Consider the following 25,999-nt stretch of genomic DNA (forward strand, 5'->3'; position numbering starts at 1 on the left):
ATGAGAATGGGACAGGTTCAATTTCCTAAGGCCCGAACCCAGTAACAAAAGGATTTACTTTATACACACTATTGTCTAAAAATAATTTACTTTATACACGCTTTAGGGTAAAAAAGATATTTTATTAATTTGAACCAAAGACATTTTGTGATTTTTTTCTAAGGTAATTTTTTTCAACAATACCATAATTGTTTTATACTAATGAAATTTTGTACCATTGTGTATCTAACTAAACTCATAAGAAAAAAATTGTCGCCGCGAAGGTACTAGGTGGGTGTTTAAAACAAATTTGGAAATTTGGAAAAATTTTAAAATAAAATTCAAAGTTAAAAATGGTATTTAGAAATTAGAGTTGTGTTTGGACATATTTGAACTTATAGCGGTGATTTTGAGCGAAAATTGTGAAAAATAGTTTTTTGAAATTTCATGGTTCCGGAAAAAAGTGAAAAAAATGAAAAAAAAAAAAAAAAATTATGGCCAAACGGATTCATCATCCGGCTTATTCCATTTTCAGTTGGACTCCTCACGTCAATTTATAAAGACCTTGCATGTGTCAAATTTTTGTAAACCATTACTGTAACCCAAATCAGTTCGTGATCACGACGAAACTTCATTATAAATCCTCTGTTCTAATCAATTGATCAATCTTTGTCTTCTTCATCAAGTTCAAGATGGTTTTGGCCGAGTTAGGTGGGAGCATATCGCGTGCTCTGCAGCAGATGCGCAATGCTACAGTTGTTGATGAGAAGGTCCTCAACGATTGCCTCAATGAAATAAACCGTGCTCTTCTCCAAGCCGATGTTCAATTTCAGCTAGTTCGTGATATGACCAGAAATAATAAGAACATCGTCAATTTTGGTGATCTTCCCGCTGGCCACAACAAGCGCAAAATCATCCAACAGGTTTGCATATTTCTATTTGATTTGTATAACACATATTTCTAATGCAGATATTGGAGCATGCAAATTGTAGAAGATTTTGGTTTCGAGTATTATTAAGAATAATTACGGTGTGTTGCAAACATAAAATAAATTAGAGCATTAGCATTTTCGATGATTAATACTCCTTTAATTATATACCAAAATAAACAAATATAATGTCCTTCTCATAGAAATAATGGTTTCCACCACGAAGAATGTGGTGGGATGGATGGGTTCCTTCGCCTTTGACCAGAGGTTTAGGATTCAAGCCTAGAAAGGAAAAATCCTTGGTAGGGAGCGTTTCCCCTTTTAATGGGCCCTATGCAGCGCGAATCTGGATTAGTCGAGCAAGTGGGTTACAGATACTAGATGGTTATACCAAAAAAATGGTTTGCACTATTCAATAGACCAAAACTTAACTTTGCATATATGCGTGTTCATACTAATTATATTACTCTTCGTTTACTTTGAAATTTGGTAGATATCCATTTAAGCCTATTAATATTGAGGTAGTAAAGCATAGAGACAGAGGCGTATCCAGTGTAAAAGCTATGGGTTCAACATAACCTATAGCTTTCGCTCATTCCCTGTATTTTTGCCCAAAAAATCATTAAATATATACAAATAATAATATCCATTATATTAGATGAGATATGATAGAATTGCGAATCTGAACCCATAAAGTTTAAATCCTGGATCCGCCTCTGCATAGAGATGAATTGATTAACATGTCTAATATTGGTAAGTTTTTGAGTGTGACCTTATCATGGATTTTTCTCTGGTGATGTATGAGTGGATATAGACAGAGAGTGCACTTGTTATGGGAGGAAAGTCCTCTAAAATGAAAATTAGGATGAAATTTCTTGTAACATTACATCCTTGTTTGATTTTGAAGGGAAACCTTGTAGACTTACGTTAAGTGTTATCCAGGTTGAGGACCTACACAGCTGTGGTTCATTCTTTAGTGTAAAATAACTTATTTGGAAGTCTACATTGCCACTTTCATGTGATTGAAAAGAATGTCTTGAGTTGGTAAGTTTTTGAGTGGTGATTTTAGCATGGACTTTCCTCTGGCGATGTATATAGAAAGGTCTGTAGATTGAAAATTAGGATTAACTTTCGTGTGACATTACATCCTTGTTTGATTTTGATGGAAAAACTTGTAGACTTATGTCAATTTTTATACAGATTGAGGACCTAGACGGCTGTTGTTCTTTCTTTTAGTGTAAAGTAACTTATTTGGGAGTCATTTCACATGATCTCTTTTCATACTTACTTTCCTTTTTTTTTGGGGAGAGGGGGGGGGGGGGGGGGTTTAATACCCAAGTCTCTAGCTGGAATTTCCCTGATTTGTTACGCGAAATAGTTATCAAAAGGTAAATCATTTCAATTCCTTTTGCCCTCAGCGCATTCCTCTTTAACTTAAAGCGGTTTGTTCATCTTTGTAGGCTGTATTTAGTGAGCTCTGCAAGATATTGGATCCGGGGAGGCCTTCTTTTACACCAAAAAGGAGGGAAACCAGTGTTGTCATGTTTGTTGGATTGCAAGGTGAGTTGCAATAGGAATTTTTTTTGGAATTATACATAATGCGACCCCATCCCTTTTTCTTTTCCACCACTGGGTAAAGATAGGTTGGAGTTCGAGCATTAGGGTTGTAGGTTAGGGGGTAGTTGAGCGTTTTTCCTTGGTGTGCCGGCTAGTCTGATAATGTTTTGTCTAGGACTGCTAACGGTTTTTGTTGTGTTTCACACTTTTTTTTTTTTGCCTTTCTATTTGTTTGATGTCTTTTACGATGCTGATACTATTTTTCTGGTTTTTGTTGTTGTTACGTATCTATTGTCTCTGAGCCGAGGCTCTCCCGGAAACAGCCTCTCTATCCCTCCGGGGTAGGGGTAAGGTCTGCGTACCCTCTACCCTCCTCAGACCCCACTAGTGGGATTCTACTGGGTTGTTGTTGTTGTTGTTGGGTAAAGATAGATTGGAGTAATATATTTTCTTTTGTTTTACCACAGGATCTGGAAAAACTACAACTTGTACAAAATATGCTTACTGCCACAAGCAAAAGGGTTGGAACCCAGCTTTAGTGTGTGCAGACACATCTAGAGCCGGAGCATTCGATCAATTGAAGCAGAATGCTACAAAAGCTAAAATACCTTTTTTTGGAAGGCATATCCTCTTCCCAATCTATTAAGTACAATCTTCTTTCAATTTTTTATTTTAGATATTTGATGCAGCTAAATCTGATGATGATCCTGATGATGTTTCCCTGTCCTTTATTGAGAAGGAGCTGATATTCTCCATTTTTATTTAATTAATTTAATCTCCAAACATCTAAACGATGTCATAAGTGCATAAGGATCACAAATTTAAAGTACATTTTGATAAGGAAATTAGAGGATGAAGTCTGAGCAGCATTTTTAACTTATGGAGAAAAGTATATGGACTTTGCTAATGCTTTTAACAGAGAGTAAAGTTGATAGTTAAATTCTGTCTAGTCATTTATTGTATGTAACCATAAATGGTAAAATAGAAACAAGATAAAGACATAATTCACTGTTGATGATCTGCTTATCAAATTGCTTCTAGGTCATTTGAACTTTCATTTATTGTTTTAATCAACGCAAGAAGCCATCTTTTTAATTGAATGAAGCTTTCTGCAACAGCTATGCTGAGTCAGATCCTGTGAAAGTAGCAGTTGACGGAGTAGAAACATTTAAAAAGGAAAAGTGTGATCTAATTATAGTTGACACTAGTGGTCGCCACAGACAAGAAGCCGCTCTTTTTGAAGAGATGCGACAAGTATCTGAAGCAATAGTATGTTCTACAATTCTTTAGTAAATTGTTTCTCTGAGTGTGAAATGCCCATCTTCTTATCTTTCAACCGTTGTGATTATATCCTCCGGTATATGTTACCTTGATTGAAATGCTGAGCTTATAATTTCATTTGCCAGAAACCAGATCTTGTGATATTTGTTATGGATAGTAGTATTGGTCAAGCCGCCTTTGATCAAGCTTTAGCATTTACGCAAAGTGTTGCAGTTGGAGCTGTGATAGTTACTAAGATGGATGGCCATGCAAAAGGAGGTGGTGCGCTTAGTGCCTAAGTTCCCAGACCTAAGTTTTCCTTCTGATAGTAATATTACCAAACATGTATTTGTATGTGAAAAAAAAAAGTTCAACTGCTTGCCTTGAATAAGTAATGCAATTAGTATGAAGAAAAATTAAGAAGCTGTGTAAGTCATGAGATTTAAAATTGCACCTTGTCTCTTACAGTAATATAATCACAATTTTGCTGCCTTAAGTTTTGTTTTTTTTAATGTTTTCTTATTTTAAAATTACAAAGTCCAATCTAGCTTCACTGTAATGTGGGAATACACAGAGTATTGTGTTGTTGTTGGAATCTAGCTTCACCGTAATGTGGGAATACACTGAGTATTATGTTGTTGTTGTTGGAATCTAGCTTCACTGAAATTTGTATGGAATGAAATCCTTTGATCGCTGTATTTTGGGAATAAACAAGATATATTTGTTCTGTTTCTTTTTTGATGTGCAGAGTTGCTGCAACAAAAAGTCCCGTAACATTTATCGGAACTGGTGAACACATAGACGAGTTTGAAGTTTTTGATGTTAAACCATTCGTGAGCCGTCTTTTAGGTTTGCATCTCTTCTCGCTTTCCTCATCTTTGGTTGGAAACATCCTTCACTTCATTGGCATTTGATTTGTTCTTGTGTTCCCTTCCTGCTCATCTGAGGCACTTGACGTCGCTAACGCCCTTTTTCCTTGTACATCAATTTCTATCAGGCATGGGCGACTGGTCTGGTTTTATGGACAAGCTAAATGAAGTGGTATTGACGGATCAACAGCCTGAGCTTCTTCAGAAACTGTCCCAAGGAAAGCCTACCTTGAGAATAATGTATGAGCTATTTCAATGCATACTTAAAATGGGTCCTATTGGCCAGGTATGCTAGCTTATTTAATCTCTGATCCCCCTTCCTGGAAGTTTGGCAAATCTTTTCTCTCTTACTTCATATTTTCTGTAACGGGTCATTGGATTGCGGATTTCTTAACATTCTGCTTTCTGAAAATTAGTCATTATTTCAGCCGTGGATTGAAGGGGGCCTTGGCGTAACTGGTAAAGTTACTCCCATGTGACCAGGAGGTCACGGGTTTGAGCCGTGGAAACAGCCTCTAGCATAAATGCAGTATAAGGCTGCCTACATAGACCCTTGTGGTCCGGCCCTTCCCCGATACCCGTGCATAGCGGCAACTTAGTGCACCGGATTGTCCTTTTTAGTCATTATTTCAGCAATTCATTTAAAAGGAGCCAACTTAAAATAGAGTGTTCAAAAATTGCCAAATGATTTTATGTTCATACTTCTTGCAGTGTGAATCTCTTATGCTTGTTTGCACTTTTTCTTTTCTTTTTTTCTTTCCCTGTTCTCAAAACTTATTTATATAATTAAATGTCTAATAACTTGAGCAAGCTCAAGAGCATTTGCTGGTTGTTTTAGGCTCTCTTTGAATTGGTTGGTTTCAATTTCATCAAGAAGTTGTAAACTTCAACTAGGCAATTAATGTACTCAAGGTCACAACTCTTTGAAAACAAAATAATGTACTCTAGGTCAGAATTCTTATAGAATTATGAGTATTAAAGAATAGTAAAAAAAAAAGTGACAACTCGGTGCACAAGGCATCCCGTGTTCACGTAGGGTTCAGGGAAGGGTCATATCCTAAGGGGTGTGGTGTAGATAACTTTACTATTGCATTAGTGGCTGCTTCCACGGCTCGAACTTGTGACCTAAAGATCACACGGAGATAACTTTACTATTGCTCCAAGGCTCCCCTTCTATTTAAGAATAGTAATATACATCATTTAAAATGGAAGAGAGAGCGGTTACCGCTCATGATAAATCATCTGTGTAAATAACCTTTCATGGATAAAGTTCTTAATTGCACTTGATTCCAAATGAAGTCTTAGTTTAATTGGAAGTTTTGCCAACACTTGTCTCTTGCAGACAACTACCTACTTTACCCTATGTAAACCTGTTACCCACATTTGTTCCTGCATACTTTTTTCCCTTTTGAATTGACATGGTATCATTTGTTTTATCCATTGTTTATACTTTTTTATCTTTGGTATAGGGCCTCTCAATGCTATTTGGTGCAGATTTTCTGCCAAAAGGTAATGAAAAGGAAATCCGGGCAAAATTTAATGGATATCTGACATTGATGGACTCAATGACCAACGAAGGCAAGTGAGCTAAAATTCAATGAGGTTTTCTTTAAGCTAATTGATGTAATCCTTATTTACTTTTAGAATTCAGTATAATCTTTTGTTAAAGAAAATTGTGGTATAATTGCAGAATTGGATAGTTCCAATCCAAAGCTTATGAATCAATCCCGGATCATGCGAATAGCTAGGGGTGCTGGCCGTCGAGTACATGAGGTAATAGAGTTGCTGGAAGGATACAAGCGACTTGCAAATACGAGCAAGAATAAATCTTTAATGAAGGGACTAAATCAAATGGGAGGTGCAGGTGGTTTACAGAACATCATAAAGCATATGAGTTCTATCCGGGCCTTTAATCATTTGGAAACACGTGGCAGCATACTACAAGTCACTAAGAAAAACTGAACCAAAGAGCATGGGCTTGTTCAATAACATTGGTTCTCTTTACTTATAAATTTAGATAGAACTGGGCCAACTACACTTGGGCTAACTCAAAATATGACTTGATTTGGTGGGGTGCGCCAGGCTATGGCAGTAGTGCAACGCCAAAGCGACGCGCGAAGGCCCGGATAGCAAGCTATCCTGATGGACCTTCCCCCTTAAAAAATTAAGTTAATATCGTGTGGGCCGATGGCCCACATATCAGATATTAAACTGATAAGAACAGATACTACACTTGATCTTAGCCAAAAGGCCGAGAAAGGTATGCCTTAAAAAGGATTCAGGCCTTCGTTCTTATAGCAGCTCTCTGCTGTCTACTTCTTAGCTTCTATCGATGTGGGATAATAGGAAACTCCCAAAGGATATCCTTCTTGCTCTTTTGAAGTGTAAAAACGTAGAAAATGAAGTAAACTGAAGCAATAAATTTTAGTTTTATCTTTGTTTACACTTTCTTCATAAATTCATGTTCATATCTGGGACACGTAGAATTAAAGATCAAATAATATGAATATACAATTAAAAGCTTAATCGATCATTAGGTCAAGGAAAATAAGATGTCAAAACAACTGAAAAATAGGTTTTCTGACCAATTGAATATTTGGAATGCATAGTATATTTTTTATTTTTGGTTAAAAACCTGTACGGTTTATTCAATTAAATTACATTAATACATCTTCCTCAGCGACAAATTTATTAAATTACACATAGTTTGCGTTTAAAATTCACCATCAATCATGTATATAGACTTCAGTGCGAATACTACAAATCCTTCTATTCCAGCAACAAGTATGATTCATGAAGAAAATCGTCAAAGCTGATAACACCAAAGAAAATAAATTAATATAGGTAAATAAGTATTTGCTTATTTTAGAAGTCTTAACTTCTCACAAGAATGACCTCACGTTCAAAGGATAACCATGCTGCAGAAGTTGAAAAGATTCAAGATACAACTGGCGACTGTGCTTTTTATTCAGTTTTACTACTCGTTTTCAAAAAAATAACATGATCAACATATATAATGCATAATTCATTGCTATATATTTTCATTTTCTAAGCTTAATGTGCAAATAGTGACCAAAAATAAGGATAGATCATTAACACAGATCTATTTTACATTATAGTGTAGATTTTGTGTGCATACATCCATAAACATGATCATGCCTACATTAGCACATTACAAAGCATGCATAATCCTGAAGAATGATGCACGATGTTCTATTTTACATATTTCACATCTCTTCTTAAAAAGCTAAAGAGTGTTATGATCTTGCAAACTAACTTTGTTCAATATCTCACCCAATGCTTCTAAAGTGAACTTGTATCGTTCATTCGATTTCCTTCCCTCTTCCACCAACTTCACAGCACACTTGTATAAATTATCATACCTGTGGACTGGATTCTTGGTGTCAATCAAATTGCAACCGTAGTCAAGAACATAACTACGATGAATATCCTTTCTCCAACGTGAAAGAATGTACTGAGGTGGGATCTCCTCAAAACTGTTCTGACTTAGAACACACAAAGCGTGCCTGCACAGGAAACCCTCCAGGTTGAATAAACCACAAGCACAAAGAACTTCCGCAACAGCTGTATTCAACGTAACCTCATAATCTTTTGCTTCATTCACATTCTCAACTTCATGTTCCTTAACAATGTAAGTTACAATTGACCCATCAATACTTACTTGTCTTGTGCTTAAACACGAAAACATTCCCTCGACTTCGATTTGGAATTTTTCAAATATGTGATTCGTATAAACTTTAGATAGCTGCATTTCAAAATAAAATCTTGATTTCAACATAAAACTGGAATTCCTTGATTCTGTATCAGCCAATGCTTCTCTTTGATAGATTTCCTTCAGACATTGGTTATAGCTGTTAAGGAACTCTTTTAGGGGAGTATGATTAGCCAAATACTCATCAAAAGGAGAAGCCTCTTTCTCACTGAGTGTCACAGAAACCATCCCTGCCAGAAATGTATCCTTTAAATAGACAGGGGCCCAGTGTTTACGATTGTCGTGGAGTGTCTGGAGCCATTTATGGTCCCTAATTCCATGGCATAGTATCATGTCCTCCCAAGCTGCTTCGAACTCTTCTGCTCTTGATGATTGGTAAATTGCTTTAGTAAATGCTTTCTTGATTACTTCATATTCATGCAACCCACCCAATTCCTCTGGAACTTTCTTCATGATATGTGACAAAGAAAAACAATAAGATGACCGCGGGAGAACATCCGCAATAGCAGTTTGCATAACTCTAGATTGGTCAGTTATGATGGTCTGCGGAGGGCGGCCAACCATGCATGTCAGCCATGCCCTTAACAACCATATAAATGACTCTACAGTCTCTCCTGCAACCAAACCACAGCCTAATGGGACAGATTGTCCGTGGTGATTAACTCCGGCAATTACCACTAGTGGAATCTCATATTTGGTGGTCAAACAAGCAGTGTCAATTCTGACCACATCACCAAAATAACTATACGCAGCCTTAAATCTTGCTTCCGCCCAAAACACATTCCGCAAGCATCCTTTCTCATTTAGGTCCATTACATAAAAGAAATCAGGGTTTACCAACTGTAGATCAATGAAGAAACTGTGAAAAGCTTGAGCATCTCCAGGTTTAAGAATCAAATGGTTGTTGGACTGGACAATCGTGTTCCTGAATTCACCTTCATCAATGTTTAATTTTCGAACATCATCTGGATCAATAATGACAGTTCGGAATAACCTAATTTTCTGAATGTCTTGATTAGCATCCATCTGCAAGGACCTTTTACTCCCCGAACTGATGTTTCTATGAGATTTATAGAACTTTTCAGTTGATGGACTAACGAGGTGGTTGTGTTCAAGTTCAACTTCAATTATTCTCCATCTTTTGTTCTCCATCAATCTGAACTTTATCATTGCTGGACAGCCAGTTCTTGTCTCAGGTCTGGGCCGGTTCGCTTCGCTTTTCTTTTTAAATCCTGCACTGCTGCAGCTTAGTTTTCCTCTATACCTTTCCCTACTCTTCCTATACCATGTATTACTCACTCTGACCCCAAATCCATGCACTTTAGCATAACAATTGTAAAAGTAATATACATCCTCATATGTCTCGAACTCCATTCCAAAAGCCGGAGGAACAGGATTTTCGCCTTCAATAACACCAGATTGGCCAACATATTCTGTCATCGCACACTCCCCATCAATCTCGAATTCCTCAGTTTCATCATCGAAGATGGGTTCGGCATTGAGTGAAAGACCATCCATTTGGAATGTTGTAGAACCATCAACATCAATTTCTGTAATATATAAATGAGAAGAGGATTCGTCAAAGGTGGTCAGGGACGACAACCCCAGGAGAGGAGGGTGGAGGCGGACGATAGCGAAAGATAAAGCCAAAATAACTTTTTTATATAATGATATCAATAAGGAAATATTCCAGACGTGTTTCTCCCCAACTACAGAACTAATGAGAGGCCGAGGGCTATCGGGGAAATAGTTACTGTATAACATTGAAGAGTGTCTTTTTATGCAGGAAATAAGACAATGTTTCTCTCTGGGAATTCTTCTAACAAGAGTTTGAGACGTATTTTACAATATAAAAGGTTCTGCTTACACTGGTCTAGATGCCAACTTCAATATTAGCCTGAAGTATGAGAAAGCCATAAGGTTGTAAAGAAGAGTATACAGCTCACAATGATCCATTTCAACAATATATTTTTACTTCTTAGTATATCAGTAGGAAACTTTCCATTGCATCTCTTTTTGTTACATAGGCAAACACCTGAAGCAAAATTTCTTCAAAAGTCTATAAAAGATCGAACAGCGAAAAAAACGTTAAAAAAGAAGTTGATTTACACTTTAAAAAATAGGCGAGAATATCAATATCCTTGAATGAAAAGAAAAAAAAAACTCAAATTTGAAGGATGAACATTCCGGCAATAACAGCAAAAAGCAGAATCTTCTCAAGATTAACTATGAATATAAGCAAAAATATACAGGCACAAAAAACAACAAGCACACTAGTGTTACTCGTGAGAAGATTCCGAATAAGTACTCGAAACATATACTCCTTCCGTTTCAAAAAGATGAACCTATTTCCCTTTTAGTCAGTTTCAAAAAAGAACCTTTTCTAGATTTAGAAACAATTTAACTTTAAAATTATCTTTAATGAGATGATTTAACGCCACACAGATATCTACAGTTGTTTTAAACCACAAGTTTCAAAAGTATTTCTTTTTTCTTAAACCACGTACCTAATCAAATAGTTTCAAACAAATTGAAACAGAGGGAGTATTATATTTCTCAACGCAAATTGAAAGCAGCCATTTCTACAGATGAAAAGTTAGGGGATAGCTCACTAAGAGCGCACCCCCTCCCACCCACCGGGGGGTTGCATTTGGGTCCATAGGGGGAGCTACATAATCTGAGCAAATATCGAGAATTTCATTTCCTGTGTTCTGTTTTGATAAAGATGATAACCCACTATCAAAATCATTAAATTAGTATGGGTTTAGGTTAATTGGGTATGTACAGCCTAAAATAAAGATCAATTCTTGGAATTAGAGGTGAAGGGTTGAGCATTGAACACTATGAGCTGAGGGATAAGACAAGAAGGAGAAGCAGAAACTAAAGAATTGCTACTAGGGTAAACCAAACTTTGAGCAAATTAAAATGGAAATTTAAACAAAGATTCTCACCTGAGCCACTGCCGGCGGTGATCGGCTGAGTTCCTCTTGTCTTTCAGCCAAAAACGGCTAATCAATTGATGGTGTTTTAACTCATTTAACTATTATTTTATTTTCGACTTACAAATTTAGTAATGTTTCCCTTGTTGAACGAGGATAAAGCTTCTTATAGCTTGCAAGAATATTGCTAATTACATCTATTGATTGGTTTATTAATCTATTGAATCGTTTATCGTTGCAACTGATGTTCAACATTCAGAAAAGGAAAAGATGTTCGAAAAATGGATTACAATGTCCGACAAAGAATAAAACTTATTTGTTTAAAGCTTATTAATAAGATTTGAATTGATTTTTTTTAAAACTTACCTTGAGTTTTTTTAGTTTCCGAAAAAAAAGTTTAGTTTGATTTTCAAAAATTGGACCTTTTTTTTAAGCGAAACGGTTTGGCTTTGATTTTTTCACGAGCTGAAATAATGTGTGCCGACACAAGAAATTGATGTAATGTTCTTTGAGATGCACTAAAAAATGTAAAGCAAAAAATGAGCATAAAGAACTGAACATACCCCTTTTTCCTTTTATATATAAAATAATTAAATAGCTGAACAAGCCTGAATATTAATTCTAATGCTTTATGACGTAATTTGAAAATTTTGGCATCAAAGTGCCCCTGCAAGAAAAGCCGATAGAAAACAGGCAGAAGGGAAGGGGGGCTTGCACCTAATTATAGCGGGTTTGGCCAAGCTTCTCCCCACTTCAAAAGTGCTTTTTTCTCATAAAAACTTTTTTTTTCTCAACTTGAGGTGTTTGGCCAAGCTTTTTTGAGGAAAAAAAATACTTTTGGGAAGAATCGGAAGCAGTTCTAGAGAAGCAGAAAAGTAGATTCTCTCCCAAAGCAGAAACAGAAGCAGTTTTGACTTTTCTTCTCGTCAAAAATACCCTTAGCAAAATATGATATATATCAAAATAACCTTACTTATTTTAAACATAATACTTAGAATTAGAGATTATATTATTGAACTCTCCTAATGTATAATTTTTTTTAAGGATAGCTTTCTAATATATGGTGACTTTTGAGATGAATGCTTTTATATTTGTTAAATAATTTTTTGATATATTCAAATCATCCTGAAAGAATTAAGGTATTTTTAAATTTTATTTTCATGTTTTACTTAAATAAAATGAAAGAACTTAATTATTGTCTTTAATAATAAATATTTGAGATTATTTATTTGTTCATATAATATTAACTATTAAGTAAATCTCTTCATGTCCTTATTCATAATTTGATACTTAAAAGTACTTTTTGAAAAGCTTGACCAAACACAAATTATTGCGCAAAAGTATTTTTCACATTGATTAGCCAAACTCAAACTGCTTCTCTCCAAATCTTCTAGAAAAAACACTTCTCAAAATAAGCAGATTTTTCCAGCTTGGCCAAACAGGCCATTAGGCTGATATAGACGGCATAAGGTAGGGGATGTCAAAAGAGAACGTACAAGAGAGCGGATGGCAAACAGAGTGCTATCTAGGGAAGAAAAGAAAAGGTTACCCTGAAAAAGCTCTTAAATGCAGTATTTCACTATACATAATAATGTGTGGAAGTTGGCTTATAATTTATACAAAAAAAGTTCAGAAACTACACAAAATGTTAAACCTCTTTGGTTTTATGATACATGTTTGTCCGCTGCAAGGCGAACCTTATTCAAGGACTCCTTAAATGCCTGCCAAGCAACCATATAATGATCTTGAGAAGTCATCCCTTCGTCGACTACTTGCATGGCCCATTTGTGCAAATGGTCAAACCGTTGAACAGGATTACTAACATCTATGTTGCTCGAGCCAAGCTCTGGTGCATACAAGCGTTTAAAATCCTTTCTCCATCGGGTCAAGATATAATGATTTGGGATCTCCTCTATACCATTGTAGTTGAGCACAGATAAAGCATGTCGGCATAGATAACCTTTAAAGTTGAAACAGCTGCAGATGCATCGGACTTCTACCCCTATTTTATCATAAGTAACTTCAAAATCTCTTGCATCCCCCGTGTCTCCCTGAGCCCCTCGTTCTTTAACAATATATGTGATGATCGGTGCATTGGGGTGAATTTGTGCTATACCTGAACAGTTAGACATCAACGCCATCTCATCTTGGAACTTCAAGAATATTTCTTTAGTATACAATTTAGATAGCTGTAACTCATAATTGCACCTTGTTCTCAAGACGGGGCTAAATTCCCTAGACTCAAAATCACAAAGAACTTCCTTCTGATGCATTTTTTGCAGTACAAAATCATATATATCAAAAAATTCTTTCAAATTTGTTTGTTTATGTACATATCCATCAAAGAAGGGGCTCATGAACTCACCAGGCTGATCAATAGATATTCCAGCAAAAAATGAATCTTTCATATAAATAGGAGCCCATCGTTCTCGATCCTCATACAAACTTTGAAGCCATCCGTAGCCCCTAAATCCGAATTGATGGATCATCTCCTCCCATGCAACTTCAAATTCATCAACTTTAACAGAGTTATACACCGTACTATACAGTACCTCATGGAATACTTCAGATTCTCCCACTTGTCCTACAGTATTGAAAATGCTGCCCAAAATAATAGACAAATTAAGCCGATGTTGAGCCCGAGGAAAAACCTCAGATATTGCATTTTGCAAGGCCATGCAGCGATCTGTGATGATAGTTTGTGGAGGGCGTCCTGACATACACGATAGCCATGCTCTCAGTAACCAAACATATGTCTCAAAACTTTCATCAGCAAGCAAACCACAGCCCAACAAAAGAGTCTGCTTATGGTGGTTTAGTCCAAAGAATGCTAGAAGTGGGATGTCATATTTTTTTGACAAGCATGTTGTGTCAACCACAACCACATCACCAAAATAAGCATATGCCGCTCTGGATCTGGGATCGATCCAAAACACATTCTTTAGATACCCTTCATCATTCAAATCCATAATGTAGAAAAAATTGGGCTTCGTAAGCTGCACCCGACAAAAGAAGTTGTATATGACTTGGGTATCACCTTCTTTGAGTTTTAAACGTGTGGAGCCATCAATCTGCCCGCCGAATGCTCTTTCATCTAAGCTTCCATACCCTAGAGTCTCAACAGCAGGAGTTCTATACAACTTAATTGTTCGCACTTCCACATCAACTGCTGGCTCTAACTTCCTTTTAACCCCTGCATCCATCTTTTTGTGTGACTTGGAGTTTTGCACCCTTTCAGGATCAAAGAGATGGTTATGTTCAAGCTTAACATCATCCACCCTCCACCTACTGGACTCCACCAATCTCAACCTTATCATTGCTAAGCAACCTGTCCTTGTTTCTTTTCTTCGGCTATTTGCTTCTTTCATTGTCTTGAAACCCTCACAATTGCAACAGAGAACAGCACCACGCTTCTCTTTGCTGTTACGTTTTGTCCATGAAGACTTCACCCTGATGGCAAAACCAAGCTCCTTAGCATAGCAGTTGTAATAATTATAAGCATCTTCATAAGATTCAAATTCCATGCCGACAACCGGTGGAGGATAAAACTTCCCCGGGGATGAACCAGTGTGATCATCAATAATTGTTGTATTGCCACCTCCAAGGCCATTGCTGTGAAACTCAAGCAACTGGTGACTATTGTCCCTTGGGTCACTGCTTTCAAAATCAAGCACATGCTCACAGCTTTTCTCAGCTTCATGGCTTTCAAATTCAAGAATTTGCCCAGTAGTAGCTTCAAGCTCATCGGCCTCAACATTTAGCACTTGGTCACCATTGCATGTAATATCAAAGGCTTCCTCACTGTCAACCTCATTATTGCTTCCGTCATCCTCAGGAAGCTGTTCACTGGTTCCCAAACCTTCCTCCATCTGAAGCCTTCCAGTAGAGCAAGATGAATGGGAAAAGGTCAGTAGCGATTAGATACATGTATCAAGAACTCTAGCCAACTTTTCACGTGGAACAGATCTCTTCCTTCATTAATGACTTGAAAGATAGAACTTTTGCATTTCAATGAGCCTAGATTCTTTCTTCATAACATCTAAGATGTTAGGAGAAGCTAAGATCTTACACTTCTCATAGGCAGCGAAGCATAATATAGTTAGGAAGGTGACTGCTGTGTCTCTTGCTTCCCTAAACCACCATATTACAACTCATAATTAGCGTCCTTTGTTCTATCCCTAAGCAGTAGGAATCACCTGTCAGGAAAATGAAAAATAAATAAATTAAAACAACTCCCGTGATCAGATCACTTCAACAAATCCAACTCCCAAAGGAAGGTGCGCATCCAACTCAAGATACATGTAGAAAGAAAGTTGGTCAAGAGTAAAAAAGTAATAAAGAGAGAAAAAGAAGATAAAATATTCAAGTGTCAAGTAACTTTCACCATTTAGTTTAAGCAAGCAAGAATCCATGTTAAGCACCCTACTATTACCTCAATATTACTTATTGGATATAAACTACATTAAAAATTAGCGAATTCCATAAATGCAACTAAATTTATGAGCAATAAATCAACAAAAAGGAGTTTTTTTTATAACAATCAACAAAAAGCAGATTACAGTGTTATTATTTAGAAGTACATGGTAAACCTTGAAACTCAGGATTTTATTCAACAAATAACTATTCACTGTGGCTTGATAGGTACTGTATATCTTATTAGCTCATAAATTCTTCCTTATTTATCGCGTGAGAAAATAGTAAAGCAGCAGTGATCAATTTACTGGCTCTTTTAGTTTTAGATGCTGTTAGTTTATCACTGAACACAAATTAGACCTTTAGGGCACATTCATTTGTGGAACCAGATTAAGCATGATTCACCCTCCTCTCTAAATGCTTCAGATCCCAATTAGTAATGCTAAACTAAGCAAAAATCATTTTCCCCCCTTTAACTGGTCAATATTTTACCCAGAAGATTCAGAGAGTATTATTTAGTTTTAAAAGAAAACTGGTTTTTTTAAACAGTAATAGGTTGCATCTCGGAAATACAGTCAACCACAATCGTAGAGACTACCAAATTTTCTTATTCCATAACGACAATAACCAGGAAAGAAAAACATAAAAAAATAAAAAAATAAAAATAAAAAAAATTAAAGCTTTATAGCTAGAATTGAAGGGGAAAACGGGGGAAAAGAGAAAGAAATATAGTGAACTGATTGACAATTTGACATCGGCCTACAGAAAATTGAGATGAGAAATTGGAGAATGGAGACTCTGAAACGAGATATTCCACTATTTTGGGCTCACCTTTGCCCTCAAGAAAGGATGAACTTGCCGGGGAAAAAGAGCAATAACGCCGGCAGAGAACCCAATTGGCAGCGGCGGCAGCGGCGAAGGACTGATACAGGCTTCGACTGGAATGATTAAAGCCAGAGTTATTTTATTAATTTTTTTTGGGGGAGGGGGATTAAAGCCGCTTCGCACCTGTCTATTTTACAATAGGGGCAAAATTGTCATTTCGTTCATAGTTAAGTTCGAGCAAAGTGGAGAAATTTTAAAAAATAGGTTAAGGTTGACCAAATAAAAAATAATTGGATAGCATTATAGCAATAACAAATTTCAAAGAAAAAGGATTAAAAAACAAGGGCAAACTTAAAAGAAACCTATAGAAAATAAGTCTAAGTGAAGCATGTACCAATGCTACAATTTTATGGTTTAAAAGGAGAATCTATTGCATTAAGTAGGAAGCATATAAGGGGTGGGGGCACAGTGGACTCCCGCGTAATACTGCTATTACATGTAGTAAGAGACATAGAACTAGTTTCTACTCCCCTAGTGGGGAGGTTGTGAGCAAAAGTAGAAGTTAGGCTATAGGGTGATACTACTGCCTGTGGTGGATTTACAAGGGGAGATTCAAAAATACAGGCATTTACAGGTCTTATAGTGGCAGCTCCTGTGCAGTCAGCTCGGTAGTGGTGGATGTCAAAAGGTGGTGGGTTTGCAAAAATCTCCAAGCTGCTTCCATGTTGTTGTCGTGCCGCATATTTTGCTAGATTATCTGCTACAAAGTTTTGTTCCCTGTATGCATGTTGGATGACTGGATTTACCACATTATTTTATTTTTCATATAGTTGTTTCGCTTGTATTAATCCTCGAGGAATGTATACACGAGTTTTAGACTAATTTTAGTATTTACAAAAATCATTATTATGTCATATGATCATGTTCGAAGATTTTTGTATATTGATCGTATCTTTGTTGTACCAAGTACTTTTAAATTTGTTTCATAATCGATGATGAAACTATTTTTGTAAGCGGTTTCTTACCTTTTTATACATATTTTTGAAGTACGACACTAATCAAATGATTCAATAAATAAATTAGCTTATAGAATCTTAGCCAAAACAATGCTCTTGTTAGGAGGATGATCAAAGAGATTCTGATTTTGTTGCATGCTATAAAGTCATGAACAAATTTTAGAGGAACGTCTTGCTTTTCCTTTTTTTCCGATGAGAACATGTTACATGTAGACGGGTAAAAAAAAAATACTACATGTTGTTGAAGTTTTGCTGAAGTGTGCATTAAATATATTCACGCACGTAGAGTTTGGGCAGGATAGTATGTATCTAGACCTTACCCTATCTTGTATAGATAGAGATATTGTTTCTAACAGACCCGGTTCAGACAAGCATAGTTACAATAGTAAAACAAATTGTAGAATAAAAAAATAGTAAAAAATCATATGAAATAGTAGCGACAACGATATAGTAACTAACCGAGGAAGAAGTAACATTTGATAATACCAGAAACCCTAGAAAAAGATAAATAGGAGTAATACTACAACTACTGGGAATAGAAGGAAATTAATTTACTAGTAAATTAATTAATGGAAGGAAAGTACGTTCTACTATTATTACTAACCTTCTATCGTTATTGTGGACCTCCATAACCTCCTATCAAGGATCATGTCCTCATTAGCTGAAGATGTGTCATGTCCTGTCTAATTACATCTCTCCAATTCTTCTTTGGTCTTACTCTACATCTCCTTAAGCCTACAATGCTCAACCTCGCACACCTCATCACAAGGGCGTCTGGGCCTCTTCTCTTCATATGTCCGAACCATCTCAGCCTCACTTCCTGCATCTTATCTTTCATGGAGGTCACCCCCACCTTGTCCTGAATAACTTCATTCCTTTCCTTATCATCCATCTTAGCATCCTCATCTTTGCTATTTTTAACTTCCAAGCATGAGAGTTCTTGACTGGCCAATATTTTGTCCCTTACAGCCATAGTCGGTCTAACCGCCGATCTGTAGAATATAATAGTTTCACTCCAAACCATAAAATTTATGATATATTTATGATTTGCATCCATAATATTTTTGACAATATTATTTTTTTTGTTAATTGAATGTATAGTTAAAGTGAGTGTTGATGCATATATCTATTGCCGAAACTTTCTGTCAGCATTGCTTTTCGCTTATTTTATTTTGGTTTTCCACCTAGCATTCGATATTTGCTTTGAGGTCCGATTAGTCTGATTTTATGTCGAAAAGTTTTTCAAAGGGATTGGATTCTCAAAGCTCAAACTCAAGAGCTTTGGTCTAGAATTGAAAGGTTATACATTATATACTACTCCACCACAATCTTTGATGATATTTTACGCCATTCTATTCACTATTGAACTTCCTTGCCTGCCCAAATAGAAGAATGTACAAATTGAGGACTATCAATGTAATTTAGGGTCTATTAACAATATTTGAGTGAAGTTAAAAAGTTAGTTATTGTAATCAAAGAGAATAATTTGGTTAGATATAAATCTATATCTATATATTATTAAAAGGAGATAAAAAAGTCCTCTTCTTAAGCCACGTGGCAGACTAGAAAAAAGCCACATGGTATAAGTAGTTAATAATTAGTTATTTAGTTAATAATTAGTTGTTGGTTATTGTATTTGAATTTAAATATCTATAAAATAATAAAATAAAATATATAATAATGAAAAAATAAAATTAAAAAAAATATCCATTCAAATTGGAGAGTAGTTCAAGTTGGATTTTTTAAATTATTTTAAAATTAAAAAGTAAAAATACAAAAAAAAGCTGTCTTTCTTTGTTTTTTTAAATATTTTTTGTTTTTCTTTTTAACGACAAAAAGTTTATTTATCTAGAAAATATTGTTGAGAATAATAATACAAAATATGTATCTTCTATTATATTATAAAAAGAAAAATTCCATACAAAAAATTTATATAAAGTAATATGCTATTAAAAGTTTCTATTAACAATGCAATAATACTAAATATTAGATAATATCTATATCTATCTATATCTTCTATTATTATTATAAGGAGAGGAAAAAGCCTCCACATTAATCTAAGTGGCAACCTCACAATAGGCCACTTGACAATTTAGGACAAAATTAGTTAGGTTAGGTACTATTTAGCTTTTTTTTAATTAAAATTTTTAAAAATTTAAATTATACATTATGTATTGTTAATAATTAGTTACTCTCTCCTCTCTCTCTTGGCGATTTCATGGTGCACTAAGGCAGCCATGGCAGTTGTGAGCTCTCCCCAGCCTTTGGCTGTGGGAGAGACAATCCAAAACCCTAATGAAACACTCCCTAACACTAAGCCAAAATAAACCTATGCTGCCAGCTTCATCCAAAAAAATCTGCCGCAGTTTCGTCCAAAATCGAGTTGACTCCTGTCAGCATTGTTCATAGAGAATCAACAGTTGAATTCACCATTGAAGAGGTTAATGCATTCACCATTGAAGAAGGATTCCACCAAGCATTAATTCTTAAGTTTTCATATGGAAAACCAGACATTCAAGAGTTGCGACAGGCCATACCAAAATAGTTTGACGTCAAAGGCTACTGTAATGTTGGATAGCTTGAGTATCGACATATGTTGGTAAGGTTTGATCTCTTTGATGATTTCGTTCAGGTTCTGTCAAGGTCTACTAGTTTTGTCAAAGCAAAGGGCGATGAAGTTTTCTTTAGAACCTTTCCATGGACGATAGGTTTTAATCCACGTGAAGAGACATCAAGAGCAGTCGTATGGATATTTTTACCTGATCTTCCTGCAAATTTTTTTGCAAAGAAATCGTTAATGTCCATAGCTTCAGCAGTAGGAAAGCCTCTTGCCGTGGACAAAGCGACTCAAGATAGAACACGACCAAGTACGGCTAGAGTTAAGGTCTTGCTTGACCTACTGGACAAACATCCTAAGAGAGTTAGGATACACATTGTTGATAGAAGCCCTGGGAAAACTATTGAACATTATCATGAGATTGTGTATGATAATCTTCCAAAATATTGTACATGTTGTAACATCAAGGGCATGATGAAAAATTATGTCGTTGGAGGCTTGATAAAAGCAAGGAGGATGTAGTTGAGAGGGACGAAATTGAGGGCCTAGGCAGTGTTGAGAAATTACAAGGTGATGCTAGGGAATTTCTTAATGCAAAAAGGGCTGTGCAACTAATTCAAGCAGAAAACAAAAATCCGGTAGAGGAGCAGGTATTGCAAACAGAAGGAGAAAAATAAATTATTAATGTGAACAATGATAGAGTGGTGAATCGTGCAGTTGATGGTACCTCTGTAGGTGATTCTTCAATGATTGATAAGGGTCCACCTAAACCGACACGTGATGTCCTGCTAAGACAGCCTTAGCGAGGATTTTTAATGTTGTGAATCCAGTTGTGCAAGACTATGATAAGCTTGATCATACTAAAGTTGCAACTAGTTCTGCTACTAAAAAGCCATTTGATCCTAATGCTAAATTAGTGAATCAGGAGATACAACAATATGTAGGTAAGGAAGTGTTGGAATGTGCAGCTGATACAAGTTTAAAAAATGCTGCTGATCGAGCTGAGGTTGCTGCACAAATATGTAATGCAGAGGATGGTATGGCAGATGGAGATCGACCTACTGCGGGACAAGCTCTGGTAGGTGTTGTGGCATTATTTGATGCAAATACTTCAGGTGCTAAGACTGCCAATATAGAGGATAAACAACCACATGGTATAGCTGAATGTGTGCAGATAGCAAATACACAACAAGCCTTGAATCGTGATGTTGAGGTCCAGATCTTTGGGAATAAAAATACTGGACATAAGGGCATATCTGTGGAGGATAAAATTGGTGGTACAGTTGATGATGCTAAAGGTAATAAAACAAACAAAAAGGAGGGGGATTGGAAAGTGGTGACAGCTAGAAAATCACCTGCAAAAAGGGTGGTATCGCCCAGGCAGCAATCTCTAGGTGTTCGACGAAATGCTTCTTTCCAGCTCAAATGCTTTTGAAGCACATGCAGCAGAGAAGGATGATGAAATAGATACAACAATCCTAAAAGATGATAGGATTGACATGCAATTAGTTCTAGTTTCCTGCAGTGAATAGGAGGTCAAGATAGTGATAAATTGGCTCAGAATTTGGGTGTTCGACGAAATGACTCAAAGAAGAATTTGTTGAATGAACTAACAGGCAATCCAACTCACAGTTCTAATACTCATATACTGCATTTTTCCAGTCCACACGTGGAAAAAATTATTAAAGATGCCCAGAATGCAATAATGTTGAATAATACTATGGTTAAACAACCTTTGGTCACATTGAATACTTCTGTATTTGAAGTACCTTCACAATCTTTGGATTCTTGTGGTGAATATGTAGGTGAGCCAGGGCAGTTGATGCTGTCCACTTTGATATTGTCCACTGGAAATAACAACAAAGTTTTATAGGAAAATGTGAGGGAGATGGTTATCAAATCCAAGCTTTGGGCTGGCCAACGTGAGGATGATGATGAAGAGGACTGGGGTGATGAGTTTGCTGGGAATTCATCTCAGGATGTTAATCAAGATAGTGAATATGAAGGTGTGTTTTCAGTTGGCTCCCATCATTGCCAAAAATTGGCAGCTCTACGATATTAAGTTCCAGCAGCAAACTTAATGCAAAAGCTCTAGTTTTTGTGCCTAAATCTGGGCAGCAACATATTGGAACAAGCACAACAGGTGCTACTCTGATGAAAAATGCAGTAACAAATAGTCCTGGGCAGCAGCAGATTATTACAAGAACACCAGCTGCTACTTTGTGGAGGATCAATATGCAGAACACCATCTTTTACTGGACAGCAGCAGCAAATTGCAAACTCTTCAGATGCTGTAATATCACCTTCAAATGCTGAACAACAGCACCAGGATTTAGCATCAGGTATTGCAGTAGCGATTACAAAGGCTGGGCAACAACAGATCATTGAAAGCATCCCAGCCGCTACTTTTGTGGATGATCAATATGCAGCAGCACTGTCAATTGCCGGACAGCAGCAACAAAATGCAAACACTTCAGCTGCTTTAATATTGCCTTCAAATGCTGGAAAGCAGCAGCAGGATTTAAATGCACCGGTGATCACTTTGGATGACATAAAACTACTGGACGCGATGGTAAGTTCCAAACCTGTAAACTCGCTAAATCCTCCTGCCTTTAGCATTGGTCGTGTGGTTAAGAACAGGAACAAGATACAAGGCATAGAACAACAACAAAGCAAGGCAACTTTGGCAAATATACAATTTCGTACCTTTCGTTCAATGAGAAAATGGGTCAAATTCTACAGGATCAAACCCATATGACACATGATCTTGCTCAAAAAATTTCACATCCAATGAATGTGGGAAGGGATATCTACGAATATGGAGAGGAAGATGCAATGTTGCAACAATGCCGGGCACATGCAGCAAAAAAAGGTGATTTATCACCTATGCACAGTGGAAAAAGTAAGAAGACTCATACAAGGAAGAAGAGTTGGGACGGAAAGGTGATTGAGGAAGTAAACGTTAGGCGACTTCCAATGAGAGTTGCCAAACAAAAGCATGTTGCCCCAACTACATCCACGAGGTCCAACCATCCAAAAAAAAGAAGTTATGAATTTTGACGATTTTGTGAAGAGGGTTAATGAAGATGACAAAGAGTTACAACTTGAAGAAGTTGCAAGCTTGGGCAAGAAGGGACAAGACTTTAATTATTACTACATTTTATTCTATCACTATGTTAGTATACTCATTTGTAATATCATCATAGAGTGTGTTATAAACTCTGTGATGATCATAGAATATTTAGTGCTTTATAGTTCTTACTTTTTACATGCATGCTAGTAGATGAGGCTATTTTATGCCTCAATAGGATTAGTAAGGTAAGGTTTACCCAGTTTGTGTTGCTTTAGTCCTATGCCTTTGGAAAAATATCCAAACGGCTATGATATTATATGCCCTAGTGAGACTTTGCCGGCAGCTACACCATGATCCTCTACATGAGGCTGCCAACATAAGACAATGTGAGGCGCAGAGGAGTGATTATATAGCCAAGGCATATAGGCAACACTACTGATGCTATTGTCCCCCTTATTTGTACTTTTTCTATGTGGTTTCTTTTTATTATTAATAAAACTAGCCCTAGGCACCTCGCCTAGTGAATTTGCCAAAAAAAAAATTAGTTACCCTTTTTGAGTTATCAAATTTAGAGTTTTAAAATTATTCTAAAATAAAAATAAAAATAATAAGAAGAAAAAAATCTATATATCTATCTATATATAATAGGAGAGGCAAAGACACTAACGTAAGCAAAGTGGCAATATAATAAAAAGCCACTTAGCAATTTTAGAAAAAAACTAGTTAGGTTAGATAATAATTAGTTTCTTTTTAAATTTAAATTTTAAAAAATTAGATTATTAACTATTTATTGTTAATATATAATTAGTTACTATTTTTTAATTTAAAATATAACGAGCAACATAGTAAAAAATATAAAATTTAAAACTTTATATTGAAATCTATCTATATATAGTAGGAGAGGCAAAGACAATTTATTAAGCCAGTTGCAATATAATAAAAGGCCACTTAGAAATTTCAGGAAAAAATTAATTAGGTTAGGTAATAATTAGTTTCTTTTTGAATTTAAATTTAAAAAAATTAAATTATGCACTGTGTATTGTTAATATTAGTTACTATTTTTTAATTTAAAATATTACAAGCAACATAGTAAAAATATAAAAATTAAAACTTTATATTGAAAATAAAATAGAAGAAAAGTCTAATTGCCTATTCCATATAATGTAAAAAAAAATCTAAAAATATTGATACATTTTATACAAAATAATAAAAGAACATATATTTTGGACGAAGTAAAAATTATGAATCTGCAAAATTATCCAAGCGGCAAAATGCCTAAAAAGATTGATTTAATATTTAAATTTTAATAGATAAGTAATTAACTTTATTACTAAAAAATACCTAACCCCAAAAGCTACATCTTTAAAAAAAAAAAAAATATTGCCCTTAACTCCATCACCAACATCTTCTTAATTAAAAACCTATTATTCTCAAAATTTCTATTTAATCCAACTATGCGAGCAGATTTCAGCAAACGATGATAATTGTTACCAACAATATATAAATAAAATTGTGTACCATAGCAAAGTTTTTTGGTTGGCGAAAACTTTATCCAAGGAATATATATCTACCAAATCAGACAACTTTTCAACCTATTCATTATTTTATTGCTCGTCTGTTTTCATATTGTTGTACCAATATTTATCAGTTGACGGGTTTATATAATAATGCTATCTACTATTTCATGAAGAAAATAAAAAGTTGATAAATATTGTTAAATACAATGTCACGACCTGGAATTCCCACCTTCGGGACCGTGATGGCGCCTAATATTTCACTTGCCAGGCAAGCCAACGTTAGAGGATTCTTAAGTCAACTTCAGCCAATTTCAATAACAGGAACAATAAAGCTAAACAGAAGCTAAAATTGATTGGTGGAATAACATATAACCCATAATATCTGATACATTTAGGATCTGGAGTCACAACTCATGAGCTACTATGATTTACTACAAACAAAGTCTGAAAGAAAATACATTGTTCTGAAAGAAAAGAAATAGCAAAATAATAAGACTAGGAAGAGACTCCAGGGTCTGCGGACGCCAGCAGATCTACCTTGGGTCTTCTGACGAGCAAGTCCAGCTACTAACCTCATGATCAGCTAGGGCCGGTACAAAAATCTGCACAATAAGTGGAGAGTATAGTATGAGTACAACCGACCCCATGTACTCGTAAGTGTCGAGCCTAACCCCGACGAAGTAGTAACGAGGCTATGACAAGACACCTACATAATAAACCTGTGCAGATAACAGTATATGTACCAAATAACAACAAATAAGAGCTAGACAAGTAATATCGGGAGGGGGACATGCTAAAGAGGGATACATGATATGAGAATTTTAGCAGAAATGATAACCAGGACAATTAATATGCCTTTGACCAGTGAAAATAATTAAACACACTAAGGGAAAGTACACGGCATCACCCTTCGTACTTTTACTCTCAACCTCACAGTGAAATAGTGAAACTGCACGGCATCACCCTTCGTGTTTTTACTCTCAACCTCACCATATAAATCAATAGATATGGCACGGCATCACCCTTCGTGCATCAACTCTAATAACATGGCACGACATCACCCTTCGTGCATTAACACTCACAATATGGCATGACATCACCCTCCGTGCATTAATACTTACAATAGGCATGGCATCACCCTTCGTGTCACGACCCGGATTTTCCACCCTCGGGAGTCGTGATGGCGCCTACTAGTGAAAGCTAGGCAAGCCAATTATTCCAGTTATTTAACCCTTTTCATTTTTAATCCCTTAACAATTGTGAATAAACATTATATAAACATCGGAAATAATAAAGTAGAAGATTGAAATGCAACAATTTAATAATAATGCT

The 25,999-nt window shown here is 35.9% G+C and overlaps 2 protein-coding genes and 1 pseudogene across 4 annotated transcripts; 1 reads left to right on the top strand and 2 right to left on the bottom strand.

The window, feature by feature from the left end:
- The first annotated feature begins 609 nt into the window (after positions 1-609).
- LOC109236857 lies at positions 610-6,949 on the top strand (annotated as a pseudogene).
- Positions 6,950-7,663: 714 nt separating this feature from the next.
- Positions 7,664-11,810, bottom strand: LOC109236858 (protein FAR1-RELATED SEQUENCE 6-like). 2 transcript variants are annotated; one of them, XM_019403086.1, is made up of 2 exons: positions 11,279-11,810; positions 7,664-9,877 (listed from the first exon to the last, which is right to left on the bottom strand). In XM_019403086.1, the coding sequence occupies exon 2, from the start codon at positions 9,843-9,845 to the stop codon at positions 7,842-7,844; it is 2,004 nt and encodes a 667-aa protein (XP_019258631.1). In that variant the 5' UTR covers positions 9,846-9,877; positions 11,279-11,810; the 3' UTR covers positions 7,664-7,841. The 2 variants fall into 2 exon arrangements, with proteins under 2 accessions (XP_019258631.1, XP_019258632.1); XM_019403087.1 differs by lacking the exon at positions 11,279-11,810 and adding an exon at positions 10,195-10,476.
- A 982-nt stretch (positions 11,811-12,792) lies between these two features.
- Positions 12,793-16,650, bottom strand: LOC109236859 (protein FAR1-RELATED SEQUENCE 8-like). Of its 2 annotated transcripts, XM_019403090.1 has the most exons (3): positions 16,511-16,650; positions 13,632-15,462; positions 12,793-13,382 (listed from the first exon to the last, which is right to left on the bottom strand). In XM_019403090.1, exons 2-3 carry the CDS (start codon positions 15,133-15,135, stop codon positions 12,931-12,933), a joined length of 1,956 nt encoding a protein of 651 aa, XP_019258635.1. In that variant the 5' UTR covers positions 15,136-15,462; positions 16,511-16,650; the 3' UTR covers positions 12,793-12,930. The 2 variants fall into 2 exon arrangements, with proteins under 2 accessions (XP_019258635.1, XP_019258634.1); XM_019403089.1 differs by having other exon boundaries at positions 12,793-15,462.
- Between the last annotated feature and the right edge of the window lie 9,349 nt (positions 16,651-25,999).

Source organism: Nicotiana attenuata, unplaced genomic scaffold (assembly GCF_001879085.1).
Source record: "Nicotiana attenuata strain UT unplaced genomic scaffold, NIATTr2, whole genome shotgun sequence".
NCBI lineage: Eukaryota > Viridiplantae > Streptophyta > Magnoliopsida > Solanales > Solanaceae > Nicotiana > Nicotiana attenuata.